At 42.4% G+C, this 14,609-nt stretch overlaps 2 protein-coding genes and 1 pseudogene across 2 annotated transcripts in view; all 3 read right to left on the reverse strand.

Annotated features, from left to right (window-relative positions):
- The window catches only part of LOC145448434 (Golgi-resident adenosine 3',5'-bisphosphate 3'-phosphatase-like), a 253,019-nt gene that overhangs the window by 219,705 nt on the left and 18,705 nt on the right, over positions 1 to 14,609 (reverse strand). The gene's annotated exons all lie outside the window — the stretch shown is intronic.
- LOC145448436 (uncharacterized) lies at positions 11,113 to 13,640 on the reverse strand (annotated as a pseudogene).
- Positions 13,632 to 14,272, reverse strand: LOC145448780 (THAP domain-containing protein 6-like). Its single transcript, XM_080327232.1, has 2 exons — positions 13,982 to 14,272; positions 13,632 to 13,786 (listed from the first exon to the last, which is right to left on the reverse strand). The coding sequence occupies exons 1-2, from the start codon at positions 14,175 to 14,177 to the stop codon at positions 13,632 to 13,634; spliced, it is 351 nt and encodes a 116-aa protein (XP_080183358.1). The 5' UTR covers positions 14,178 to 14,272.

Genomic DNA, 14,609 nt, shown 5'->3' on the forward strand with positions numbered 1-14,609 from the left:
TTTCATGTGTGCAAAGATAGACGACATTAAAACTAAGTAATTTTACCGCATGCAGAGACGTGATGATTATCGGGATATGGTACTTTTCTAACAAATGCAGAGATTTGATGATGATTGACACATCTGTACGGAATCCTATTCTTGCCTTACACGGATTTCCATGTTTATTCGTTATATCCTTGAAAAAAGCGCATAATGCAAATAGGGGAGCCCTTCGGCCAGCCCCCCTGGCGACCGCCCACCTCGCCCACCCCAAAAGCCACCACTACTACAGCAACCGCGGGCGACTCATTTGGTCCGCGTTGGTGACCCCTGTACTAGAGATACTTGAATCGCAAAGCTCGAAAAGCATTTACAAGAATTAATTAAATTCTCGAAAATGCTCTGTAATATATGTTGGTTTACGAAATACTTTTGAGTCCCCTTCGAGCACGCTCCCCACTCTATTAAGTAATTTGGGACGCGGCAGGTAAAGACCTGGCAATAATGCAAATCGTTGGATGCGATTAATCATCCACTAGACTATAAAGTTGTGCAATTGATATATTATGACGTAATAAGCAAATGACGCATGATGTATGAAGAAAGTTGATATCTCAGTAAGCCTTTTCATCGCAATTCTTGTATTGCCTTCCCATATATCATTTAAGATTCTAGTCCTAAGCAAAACAAATGTAATCGTGAGTAATCGTGATTACTTTTTCAATGTAATCGTAATCGACTACTTCCTGATTTTGCGGTAATCGTAATCGTAATCGTAATCGCGTGATTCCGAAGTAATCGTAATCGCAATCGATTACATTCATAAAGTAATCACCCCATGTCTGATGTCCATTCTCGGTATTGTCCATCCTCGGTAATGTCCATTCTCGGTATTGTCCATTCTCGGTAATGTCCATTCTCGGTATTGTCCGTTCTCGGTAATGTCCATTGTCGGTAATAGCATTCTCGGTAATGTCCATCTCGGTAATAGCATTCTCGGTAATAGTAGGGAACCGTTTCAAAGGTGTGCGAATAACTATCGAGACGACCGATTTAGAATCGTTGGGCGGGGCCGTTCACAATTCCATTTGTGTGCCTTGGAGTCGACTTTTATCAAAATACACCAACCAAAACTCTGTCAACAAAAGGAGTTCGTGTACCACCTAAAAATATTACATTCAACGCTCTCTCATTCGATATTTCATGCTGGTGACGTCATATTTTGTGATACGATACAATGTTATTTTCGGTTCCCTAGTGGACCTTTGACGTGCCACAATTTTCTGTAGAAAATTTTAAAATCTACTGAAGATTGATCTGATATCAGACATTTGAGCGGTGTAGCCTGATCCTGGTTTTGATAAAGTCGTCATAAGTATAGGCTATTGTTATTGTCATTGCCAACTTCAAATTAAATCAGCGTTAAATTTTGCCTTCGATTATTATTGGAACATATCAATGACAACTTAAATATAATCATTATTGAGCCATAGTAATAGCAGTGCTTCTTAATCTCTTTTGAAAATCGTACCCCTTGTACTTCCAATGAGATTTCTCGTAGCCCTTGTCCATTTTCAGCACAATTTCTGATGGTACCTATATTAAAATCAGAAAGCGTATTCACATAAAATCGCGGGTAGCGCGAAGACTGTTTTCCAGTTGAATTAAATTGGCCAAGAACATATTCCACAGCATATAGGCCTCACTCGATAATTCATCTCGCACACCCTGATGTGGTGCATCGTAACCGGATGTGGTCTACGGACCCTGGTTAAGAACCCCTGGAATAGAAATGTCCAATCGGCAAATAATTCATCGGTGTTACAGCTGTAGAGCGTACTGCTACCCTACTCGCCACCGATAATAACATCGATAAAGAGAACAAACAACACCCAGCATGTAACGTCACGGGGGTCATAGAATGTCACTGGTTGTCATACTGACCTGATTAGATAGCTATATACCATACGCAACGCAAGCTACGACCTTTTGATATATTACTATTCCCATGACAGTTTCATAGATTGTTGCGTCCGCCGGATTAACAAGTCGCCGTTCCGAGTCGGAAGTCCTTTTCTGATTTTTAAGTTTGACCCGACTCAACTCGAGTCAATTACCCAATCAATCCAAATCGAGTAATTTTACGAGAAGGTCGCACCAACCCAAATCACAATTTTCAGTCACGAATCATCAACGGGTCATGTTTTATCGTCATAAACTAGATATGTGACGTAAGCTTATATTCTACCTCATGGTAGCTTTTAAAAGTGATGTGATAGTGAAGTTTGTTGAGATGTCAGTGATTTTCATATTAGTTTTAGGGTTAAATGTAAGTTCTCATACCTATAAAAGATATATCGCACTTGAATATATTGTTGAGTACTTGAAATTCCATAATGTCGTCGCGGGCCGCACAAAATGCTCTGGCGGGCCGCATGCGGCCCGCGGGCCGCGTGTTTGAGACCTCTGAAGCACTTGCACGAATCGGTTTTTCCAAGTACAGCACTGAAACTAAAACTCTTGCTGGAATTGTCAATCCAATGTCACATCTCCTTCCTCGAATTCAGGCATTTACGTTTGACTTTCTGAGATGTTTGTCAACCGGGTCGGGCTACTGTACCAGCAATAAACTCCTCAAACGATATAACTATAACAAACTATACATTATAACCGGCCAGCATCGTGGTGAAATATGATTTAGAAAAAAGTTAAATAAAGTCGCCGCAGTAATCAGAATTTTACTACTAATTTTATAAAGATTTTTTGTGAAATTTCTTGAAGATTTCGTATGGACTGCGCAAACTGTTGTCGGAGGTGGTGGTGTCCTCTACTCTGTTTTAGACCAATAAAAATAATTATTCGGCAATTCTGCCGCACCAAATCGTAATCGCAGATGGCCTAGGGGTCAGAGAGAGAAAGAGAGAGAGTCTTTATTTTCTTCCAACCAAAATACATAACAAACGGCAGTGATGGTGGTACAGAAAATATGCATGCACAGTATTCGGTATTAGATAGGAATTGTTATGTTCTTGATCTTGTTCGAACAATAACTCATACGACGAGGTTGCAATATGAAATCAGTATGTATTACCAGCAGAATAACTTCAAGGCAGCGACGCGATCCAGAGTACAGTTAAAGGAAAGACCACGAGACAACAGAACACAGGGTATAAATACAAGCACGACACCCGAGGAAATAATGATTGCTTGTAATTACTAGCCCTATAGAAATTAGGAGTTGAACAACACTGAACGTAAATGCACGAACATAACAGTCCTCCCCTGTAAGTTAGAGGATTGCCCACATTTACGTAGGTCTATAGAAATCGGTGGGTTTCCTATTCCTAAGAGGATAACGTCTACCCATCGGACGGGCAGGACTAGTTGCAGGACCTTGTGCCCTGTTCCTAACCAATGGTTGCTCAGCTTGTGACTGTTGAGGCTGGGCAACTTCCTGTGTGGCTGTATTATTGCCAGCTGAAATCAAGCGTGGTTGGAGTTGGTTCGTGTGCCTTCTCCAATACCCATGATCTGTTTTTATAATGTACACAACACGCCCCAGTATTTCCGTCATTACGCCAGCAACCCACTTTGGTCCGCTTGGTATCTGCGAGCGTAAACCGAGGAACCAATCTCGAAATGAGTGACTGATTGTCTAGGCGTAACGGGTTTCGATTTATCGAAGGGCGAGCACAAACTTAACAAATTGCGCGGCTGTCGACCATGTAAAATCTCGGCAGGCGTTTTCCAGTCTATGCCCGGGTGCGGTACACATCGGTAAGTAGCTAGAAGTGTTTGGAGCGCGAAGTTGAGATCTTTTCCCCCGTCGCAATTTTTTATCAATCCAGCTTTTAGAGTCTGGACGAAACGCTCCGCTTCCCCGTCCGGGGCAGGGTGAAAAGACGGTGATACGATATGGCTGATTGCCAAATGAGAGCAAAACGTATCGAATTCATTCGATGTGAATTGCGGCCCGCCATCCGTGACAATTGTTATGGGCAAGCCTTCAATAGAGAAGACTTCCCTCAAAACGTTGACCACACACAGGGTTGTGGTAGAACCGACATTCATTACTTTAACGAAAGGATATTTCGAATGCGAATCGACGATGACATGAAACATTTTATTATTTATTGGACCTGCGAAATCCAAATGAATTCGTTCGAAGCTTTCAGAAGTTTTTGGCCATTCGCGATATACTGACGATCAGGCGCTTTCATTACCTCACGGCAAGCGTCGCAACTCTTAACGAGAATTCCAATGTAGCGATTAATGGAAGGCCATGCGATGTAATGTCGAGCCATCTGCTTCATTTTCGCGATACCCCAATGTCCTTCGTGCAGCAATGATAAGACTCGCGAGCGAAGTGACTGCGGAATTACTACGCGCTGAAAACCATCAATATTAAGCATGACTATGTCTTCGTGCAGAGAAAGCGAATGTTTGCGAGTCGAAAACCAAGAAAAATCATCAATGTGCGTCTTTGGATGCCAATTACCATGAGTGACAGATAATTTTACTAGTTTCAAGATTTTGTCCTTCAGCGTCGCGTCGCGAATTTCCTTGCGAGTTAACGGTAAGCCATCGAATACCATATTAATAGCGTGAACGATCTCCGCGTTTTCACGAATTTCCCGTTCGTCAAACTCAGGGTCTGGACCCTTTGGTAGGCGAGATAAACCGTCGGCGTTTCCGTGCTGATTAGTCGGTTTATAGCGAATATCGTATTGGTAAGTCATGAGCGTTAGTGCCCATCGCTGTAAGCGTTGCGCTGTAATCACGGGAATTTTCTTGTCTGGCGAGAAAATTGCTAAAAGCGGTTTGTGGTCCGTTACGAGCGTAAATTTTCTACCATGCAAGAATTGACGAAATTTAGTGACTCCGTAAATGATTGACAGAGCTTCCTTCTCTATTTGAGAATAGGATTTTTGCGAATCGGAAAGCGTTTTCGATGCGGTTCGGTCTCTCTTCGCCATTGTGCTCGATTGAGAGGACAGCGCCGATTCCGAATTGAGAAGCATCAGTTGACAAAATAAGATGCTTGTTTACATCATAATGAGCTAACTGCGTAGCGTCGATTACGTCGTTTTTGAGAATGCGAAAAGCTGCGTCACAGTCCGTATTCCAAATGAATTTCGCGTCTTTTTGAAGAAGACGGTACAAGGCAGCGGCTTTATTCGTAAAATTAGGAATAGACGCGCGATAATAATTGACTTTGCCCAGGAATGCCTGTAGCTGGCGAACATCCTGAGGTTTAGGCAACTGTTTGATTGCTTCAACGGATTTGTTAGACGGGCGTTTGCCGTCCATGTCAATGCCCGGGTGCGGTACACATCGGTAAGCAGCGAGAAGTGTTTGGAGCGCGAATTGGAGATCTTTTCCCCCGTCGCAATAACTCATACGACGAGGTTGCAATATGAAATCAGTATGTATTACCAGCAGAATAACTTTAAGGCAGCGACACGATCCAGAGTACAGTTAAAGGAAAGACCACGAGACAACAGAACACAGGGTATAAATACAGGTACGACACACGAGGAAATAATGATTGGTTGTAATTACTAGTCCTATAGAAATTAGGAGTTGAACAACACTGAACGTAAATGCACGAACATAACAGGAATGATCGATAAGACCATGAAGGTCATCTAGGCTGATCACACCAGCATCAAACAGGTACACTTGACTCTGAACAATATGGCTGTAAAAAATGTTTCGTTAGAAAAGAAAAATAGAATAAAAATTAAACGATGGCGATCGCGAAACAATAAAATAGTTAAAGTTCCATACAAACAATGTAGGGTGCAACGTATTGAAATCCGAACATCCGACTAATAAAGCTGTATTTTATAGTGGAGCATTTCAGAACAATAGCAATATGTATGCCGCAATTCGATACCTTTCTCCCAGATGGTCTAGGGGTCAGGATTCCTGGCTCTCACCCAGGCGGCCAGGGTTCGATTCTCGGTCTGGGAAATTGCGTTTTTCAGTATCGTCACAATTCTCATAGCACATTTTAGACCAACACTCGTGTGGTTTCAACCATTCTACTGCTCTGTTATAGAATAGCTTCTTAGAGGTCGAAAACTTCAGTATACGATTGAATAGTATATATTCATATTGAAATGAACCCGGATATTTTCGGCTGACACTCATTAGGGGTAATCATCAGCAACCAGTAGAGAATCGGAAAGAACATTGTATATCAGCAATCGTATCACAAAATATGTACGATGTTCCTTCCAATTCTCTTCTAGTTCCTGACGATTACCCTTGACGAATCTCAACCGATAATATTCGGGTTCATTTCAATATGTATATACCATTCAATAGTACTCTGTTATAATGCCTGATAGTCTGGAACAGCAGGCTTTCGGGAACCTTTTTCGTCAATTCTTCATTTCAAATTGTAATTAACATAGAGCCGTACGACGATATCAGTCAACTGTTACGTTAAAATTCAAGATTAATGACTTCATGATGGCAGTATATGGGTTTAGTCCTCTATCGCTACAGCACCAAAAGTAATCAAGCCGGTTGCCCGACATATGAACATGTGACCAAACGAAAGCTGTGCAATGTGCATGCGACACTGCGATTGGCTACAGGGGTCGAGAAGCTATTGCAAGCTGCAGAGTAGGGATGGTGTGAACGTGAGGTTCACGTTCGCGTTCTGTGTGTGAACCTCGGGAATTTAGAGGTTCACGTTCACAAACGAACCTTGGTAGGTTCTGCACTGTGAACCTTTTTTATATATTACAATTTTAACGTCATTATAACATTTTGGTTGAAGTTTATTGCATTTCAACTGCCGGTCACTCTATGCATGGCCCTGGCAACATTAAAAAAAATCGACTCTAACCAGCTTTGTTACATATGTTTGCTCGAAATATCCAGCTTTCTTGCGCAATCACGCAATATCAAGAGCGAAATACGCTACATGTAAGTATAGCCAGCGAATGATGCTTATTCAACCAATTAATGATATTGATATCGTTGTGTGATGTAAAAAAATAGCAAGCGTACGGGGTCCATCTAGATTTCACATGTTTATTGTATCATAAAAACCAAATCCGGGCGATTTGGGTGTTGGCTACAGCTGTATAAATGGTTAATGGGGTAAAACCCGTTTTCACTCTGATCAATATTAATGTAGCAACACTCAGATGCCGAACATTGCTTGGTCTGGCCCAGACCGTTAAGGCGTAAGCTTATATTCCATGGAAAGGCCTCGTCGAAATTGTGGGCAAAGCGACGAAGGATATTGATTATATGGGGTTATTGTATCATTTGATATCTCAAGTTGATACATTTGGCGACATTTAAAATGTCAGTATGTACTTCAGCATTGCGGCATAATGTGACCCGAGTAGTCGCTATAGGTATCGTGTACATCTGTACATAAATATATATCACTTCGCTGAAATGTAGGGTTGGAATCAGCAATATGACGTCACGTGACGTCACGAGGTTCATGTTCGCGTTCACACAGAACCTTTCAAAAAGGTTCGCGTTCACACGAACATGAACCTTTCAGAGGTTCACACCATCCCTCTCTTCAGAGTACTAATTGTATTTCCGGTACCATCATATGCTATTTTTTTCGAAATTTAAGGCCGGTAACATGCAATGTTAAAGCAAATCAACAATGGTAGCCAACAGTAAAAATGTGAATCTTCATTCAGTATCATACTTTTTACAGTTAAGCGGCTTTCCAGGAAATCCTAAATTTATCTACTGACAGTAACGTACGTTCCGATTATTTCCCCCAAACAAGAATAATACCTGCAGAGACGGAAACAATGAGAGGGTAAACTGCCGTCACCACTTGGTGGAGTCGAGAGCTACTGGTCCTTTCAGTCGCGTTGCAGTTGCGTGTGACTCTATACATCAGCAGTACCCGAGCGACGTTCGCAGTTCTTGTATGACTTTGTAATGGGTAAAATTGCTGGAAAGACTTTACAAGAACTCCGTAAAGAATTGAAAAACCGTGGAGCGAAGACATCTGGCCAGAAAAGTCAACTATTGGAAAGGTAAGTAGGACGTGTTACTGCGGTATGCGTAGGCTTACCATACGTCCTCTTTTAGGAGGATTTGTCCTCTTTTTTGACTTTTTTGAAAGTGTCCTCGGAGGACGCCCTTTTGTCCTCTTTTTTGAGATTTTGTCCTCTTTTTTGAAAATTTAGGTCAGATTTAGAGGAAATTGCGAGTGATATGCCGCAAATTAGCGCAGAAGTGAAGCTCCGGCGGGTATTTCGGAGGGAAAAGCGGTGATTTCAGCTCTGAGCGAATTTTTTTTTTTAGTCATCCACCTAGCAATGAGGAGTGAAAAACGTGATTTTGAGCTCTGAGCGGAAGTGATGACCTTTTTTTTTTTTTTTAGTCATCCACCTAGCAATGAGGAGTGAAAAACGTGTTTTTGAGCTCTGAGCGGAAGTGATGACATTTTTTATTTTTTATTTTTTAGTCAACCGATCATGAGGCGGGAGAAATTTACCGGTTTTTGAGAATTCTTCTCCAGTTTTGCATGTCTGAAATTTCTGAAAAAGTGTCCTCTCTTTTAATTTCCGAAATATGGTAAGCCTAGGTATGCGCACCACTTTAATTAAGCAGGGTTTTATATAAACAATTGCAAGGCAGTCGGCCATCTGTCCGTCTGTCTTGTAGCAAATTTATGAGCTACTTCATTGTTGTTACATAGACTCGAAGCTCAGTGGCGGCTCGTGACAATATCGGGTGGTGGGGCAAGGGCCGCAAGCGACTTGTTATCAATATGACGTCACAGTAGCGTTTTTCAACGTTCATGATGGTCACATGATGGCCAGTAAAACTGCACTCAAACCACTGCAGAAACTACAGCATAAAGTACTACGAATCATAGCTAGGGCCCCAAAGGGGCCTGGCTGCCCATCCAATAAGTCGCTGCTGAAGAGATTCGGCGTCCTAAACATAGAAGATATGCGGAAACTAGAAATCGCCAAGTTTATGTATCAGTTTCACTGCGGTCGTTGCCCCGAATATTTCAATGACTTCTTTACCTCTGAATCAAAAGCGCACAAGTACAACACACGCGCGTCCACGTCGTCCAAATATCATATGATCGACCGAAAAGATCATCGCTCCATCAAATATGCCGGACCTGATGTGTGGAACAGTATCCCGCCGGCCATCCGACAGTCGACGAGCATGTCCACATTCAAGTCGAAATACAAGAAATTACTACTAAATAAATACAGTCCATCCTCAAGATTACCGGACCACGACTGACCTATCGACCTCGCTTCCCATGACATGCCGCACTATTTCTTGTCGCATTCTTTTTCTATACTATCTTCTTTACTTTCATTCAGTGTGCATACCTCCTCTTTACATTGCCTAGGCCAAGGTGGGTGTCAGATTCCATAGACTACTCCTTGTCGCTTCGACATCTTCCTGTCTTTTCATTGTATCGCATTTTTGTGGTGTATGGAACTGATAAAATTGCTAATAAACCAATGATGATGATGACATGAATTTCCCGTAAACAATGATTTTTAACGTAGGTGCCGCGAGAGGTTTGCCGGTGGCGTGACTTGAAGTGCGGTAACAAATGTTTTATTCCTTGTTTTTTATTCAAATGATTATTTTACAAAATGTACGCGAACTAAGAATCGTTCCCATGCCACGAATCAATCATCAGGGTATTCTTAGTAGCATGCGTTATGATTTCGTGGTAGAGATTACGCAAGCGCCGAGTAAGACTATACCAAAAAATACACAGACCAACTACCTACATACAAAGAGCATTCGCATGACACCTTGTGGTGTTTTAATCGTTCCATGCTCAGCAATTCTGTAAAGTGCTGCAGCGCCTCCGACCCGATTTGTATATGGTAGGATTCTCGTCCCGAAAGCGAGCAAAACAAGGCGTTTTTATCCTCGCCATAAGTAAGCCATTCATTTTTATCGAAATGCGCTGAAGAAAAGGCACGAGTGCGTTTTCCTCCGGCGTACGATTGGACCAATGGGCAGTTTCTAGGCTGATACGGACCTAGTCGCTTTACCTCTAATTTTTGCTCTAAAGGCAGCTGGCTAAACGGCGTACGGAGCAAAGATTCAACACGATTCATGTTCGCACTTGACCTGACTACTTATCTGCAGAAATGGAAATGACTATAAATCGAGAGATTGCGTATGCCTTACTGGAAAGGTCAACGAGTTCGGACACATACGCAATTGTTATCTCATAGATTGGACAAGGAAATGTCATATTGAATCCAAAACATCATTCTGAAGAACCACGGATAGCATCCTCGGAAATTCGGTCCCGGTACAGCTTGGGAGATTTTGACCTTGAGGCTGGAGATTGTCACACGACACATACGGCTTACGGTCTATAGTGTCTACTGTCTATATGTCTGCTGCAAAATCGCCTTCGGAAAATATATTACCGAATAAATACGTGGATGAAAGCCGAAAACTTGGTACACTGTTACATGAAATCATCGAGAAGTAGCCTCATGACCGTTTTCGGTACGGTACACTGTCAAAATTAATACGAATTGATCAACGCCGAATTTTGCGTAAAATTTACTGAGGAATAGGCTGATCAAGCGATAAGCTGTTAGCCGCCATCGAAAACGAAACAGCTATCGCGCTTGACAGGGGTTGTAATTGTGAGCAAATGGCCCGAAGGCCACTATTCCACGGTGAAATTGACATTGGAGAATATAAAATAAAACTAAATATTTGAATGCAAACCGAGGATGTTAGTAAACTGTTTCATGATATCAGCATCTCATCACCTATCTCAGTATGGAACACAGATACACCGGCTTTTGCGTGAAATCCGCAATGCGTTAGGTAGGCTAAGTGTCAGATCAGCGCACATCTCTACCATACTCGAACTTGATAACGAAATTGCTGCCCTAATCATTGAGTGCCAACCTTGAGACTTGGCACAGCGTTCGATACTAAAATCAAGACATACCATGTAAAAGCTCATGACGGATCTAGCTAAGGAGCATCGTTAAAATTAATGGAGACCAATACCGGCTTTGCGTGAAATATGTTTGCGATACGATACATCAGCACACACTCGACTTTGGAACCGGAATTACAACCCTAAACTTTGAGTAGGAACCTTGAAACTTAGGACAGTGTTAAATACCACCATCACGACATGACATACCAAGTTTCAAGAATTATCATGGTGTGAAACACCATCAAAATCGACCTATACCAGCAAAGGTCGACTCAACGCATATCACGGTATCCGAGTTCAGACATAGATACGATTGTTACATCACACCTTAGAGGCGACAGGCATATATGCCCCGGTTGCTCGGCCATTTTACGAATAGGAGAGAGTATATCACCGTTTCTTAATTGTGCGCGGCTTTGAGAGAATGGATAGTGAAAGCTTGTTATGAGCGCTACCGGGGCAAGCCCCGGCTAGGCATTCACAAAGCGAAAACACAGAAGAGAATTCGATTTTCGCAGAGACTTCGCTATGTATGGGCATTTGCAAGCGAAAGCACAAGAAGAACGCGGGTTTCGCTGTGATCTCGGTATATATTGTGCGCTGTGCGTCTATAAATGGTTAAATTGTTATTGAACAGAATTTTAGGTGGGGCAATGCCCCAGTTGCCCTATAGGACGAGCCGCCACTGTCGAAGCTTATGACCGGAACCAAGATTTCCGGGGACCTCAAATTGTCTTGACAGCACCAGACCCTGTGGAGTGGCCAAAAGAAGGATTTAGCCAAATATGTGAGGATCACCCGCACTCAGTACCTGCAGTGAATAAGGATTTGATCGACGGATACTTCCGGTACAGACTAGTTTCAGACAAATCATGCTGTGCAGATCTCAAAGGCATTGAGAAAGGGGCAAATCTTTTAGAAAGTGAAAGAGTAGTGGTGGCCAGCTTCGTTGAGAACAACCGCAAGTTTTTTGTCTCGGGCTTGTTGTGCGCAACCATGCGTAGTGATGTTAGTCATTGTGTTGGAATACTAATGAAGGGCCAAGAATACTTAGGTCTGCTTTTTCAGCTCACCTATAATGTGAAAGTTGCGTCACTGCCAAGTGGTGAAATCCAGAATAGTCCGTGTGAATGCCCAGCAGGAGCCGGTCTTCACAGTACGTGCAAGCATATTGCAGCCATTCTCTTGATGCTTGCATGTTCCAAGGAGTCCGGCGCACTTAAGGTTGCAAACGGCTGTACTGACGCTCTTCAGACTTTTCACAGGCCTCGCAAGTTTCGTTTAGGTAAGACAAGGATGATCAAAAACAGGTTTATTATCTAAGATTCAGAGTAGGTTATTTATATATATACATATAATTTGATCAAAACTTGAATTTGATCAAAACTTAATGTAACAATTCTTGGATTTACAGCTTCTCTGGTTAAATGCCAAGGCCTGTTTGTCCAAAAGAACGATGAGGATCCACGACCTTCAAAATTTCAAAACTGGCCTGGCTATAATGATTATGTCAGAAATCAAGTCATTGGTTTCGGCTTTTCTTCTGGCAAAGACCTTCCGATGCGGCACATGTACGAAAAAGCAAATTTGTTTGAAGCCACTCATGATCATAATTATTTTGGTATTGACTGGAGACAGTACTGGGTGGACTATTCTTTAAAGGTGGGGTGCTTCTTTTCCTAGTAGGCCTAGTGGTAGTTATTCGTAACCATGTACTTCCATTGCACCTCATCATCACCCTGCACCACTGTAGACTGTTTCTTTTTAATGAAATTGTCTATTTTGTTCCCAGATTACAGAAAAAGAAGCCGAACATATTCAGTTCATTCTTTAAAATTTTTAAGGTCTTACTTAGACCTATGATACGCTCGATGTGTATCCTTTTCGAGGCAACTCGGCGGTCGTGAATTATTACTTCCTCATCAAATTGGTTTTTGTCCCCAAGCAAATGTGGAGTATTTACAAAGACGTCCCGATTGGCAAATAAATCCTGCACCAATAATCCACGATCAGCCATGATGCTGTCCCGTCGCTGGAGCTTGCTTTTATCTGTCATTAGCACAGATCTCTCCATAATTTGTCTATCGGTCGTCCTACCACCATAAGTATCGGACACATAAGAGACAAGGCCAGAGGGAGAACAGCCGATGATTGTTTTCAAGGTGTTGTGGTTCTTATAAGAAGAAAATGTGGCTGATTGTGCGTTCACATTAGATGGCTTTTCAATGGAACTTTGGTCGCATCTAATATTACTCTGGTAGAAGGAAAATTCTTGCTAAAATCTTGTGGCATGTGTTCTTGTGTCAGCTCATACGATGGCCAGGTGTTCAACTCTTTCAACCGGTGGTACATGAAATTGACCCACATGTTGAACAACTGACCTACTCGAACTTTGCTGATGTTGAATATGAGTGAAAGTTCAAAGTCGTCTTTTGCCTGGCGAAGTTTCATGAGAGTGAGATAGAGTTGCTCTTGGGGAGATAGACGGCTGCATTGACTTTTTAAGTAACGGGCAGCTGGACCAAGAACATTAAAAAAAAATTAAAGTGATGGTAATCCTCAAATCCAGTGAAATATTTCACAGCTTCGGGTTTGTCTTTCAAGCTGTCCAATCTCAATCCATGTGATGGCATCAAACAACATTCGGTCGTTTCGTCAACATGTCCATCATCGTTTACAGACATATTCAATTGATTACTGCAATTCGAGTGGATGTTGTCAGGACAAATATCTTCAAATGGATCATGATGCTTGCGCTTTGCTCTTCCTTCCCTTCCTTTGCAGACCGTCCAAATGGGAAAATAGTAGGCACTGCACCGTCGCGCAATAATTTCCTCTCAGCTGTAAACAGAGAAACGAAAATGAATGAATGAATTTCTGGTATTGAGACAGATAAAATGAGGGACTTGTTCAACCAAATATTCAGCTGTTCAATAACTCCTGGCTTATATACTACCTAACGGAAAGCAACATGTAAGCTACCAGCTGGGCTGGAGCAATCGATGCCCAACGGCAATCAAGAAATTTTATCCTTACCATTTCCATCGTCACAATAGTCGGCCTCCACAAAATGTGCGCTACAAACACGAGCGCTTGGGCCCGGCTGCCACAGTTTTTTGGTGCGACTGTCAAGCCTTCGTATCGCCACTATCCACTTCTTTCTGGTGTCTTCGCGAGTCGGAAATCGGTGACCGCCGGCATTTGAGCAACGGGGAACAGAACAACACGGCATCACTACTACTACTCTACTACTATAACTAGTCCACTACTACTACTACTGCTACTCCACTACTACTACTGCTAATCCACTACTACTACTACTACCACTCCAATACTACTTCTACTACACTTCCTGCGTCGTCGTAGACAAAGGACCAGTCGCACGCGCGCCCTCTAGTGACCGCAATTTCGGTTTACCCTCTCATTGTTAACTGATATCAATAGGCCTTTTGCAGGACACGGATCACGTGACCCGTAGCGCATAGCAACCACAAATTGGTTAGCAAGCTACTTTCTCGCCCACCTGCTTGAGTGATAAATATCGCATAGTGTACTGCTGATTTCTGGTTGTAAACGTTTCGGAAATTTGTCGTCAAAGTGATCGGAGATTTACCTGTGATAGATGTCACTCCTCCAGAGTAGATTTAGAATGATTTCGTCAAAA

The sequence above is a fragment of the Botryllus schlosseri genome, chromosome 10 (assembly GCF_051294905.1).
Source record: "Botryllus schlosseri isolate E-star chromosome 10, Bs_hap1, whole genome shotgun sequence".
In the NCBI taxonomy this organism is placed as follows: Eukaryota; Metazoa; Chordata; class Ascidiacea; order Stolidobranchia; family Styelidae; genus Botryllus; species Botryllus schlosseri.

Excerpts from the sequence above, each read along its gene's own strand:
- LOC145448780 (XM_080327232.1), bottom strand. The coding sequence starts at position 14,177 with ATGCCGTGTTGTTCTGTTCCCCGTTGCTCAAATGCCGGCGGTCACCGA. Across the intron at positions 13,787-13,981 it reads CTATTGTGACGATGGAAATG|CTGAGAGGAAATTATTGCGC; the intron begins GTAAGGATAAAA and ends CTCTGTTTACAG.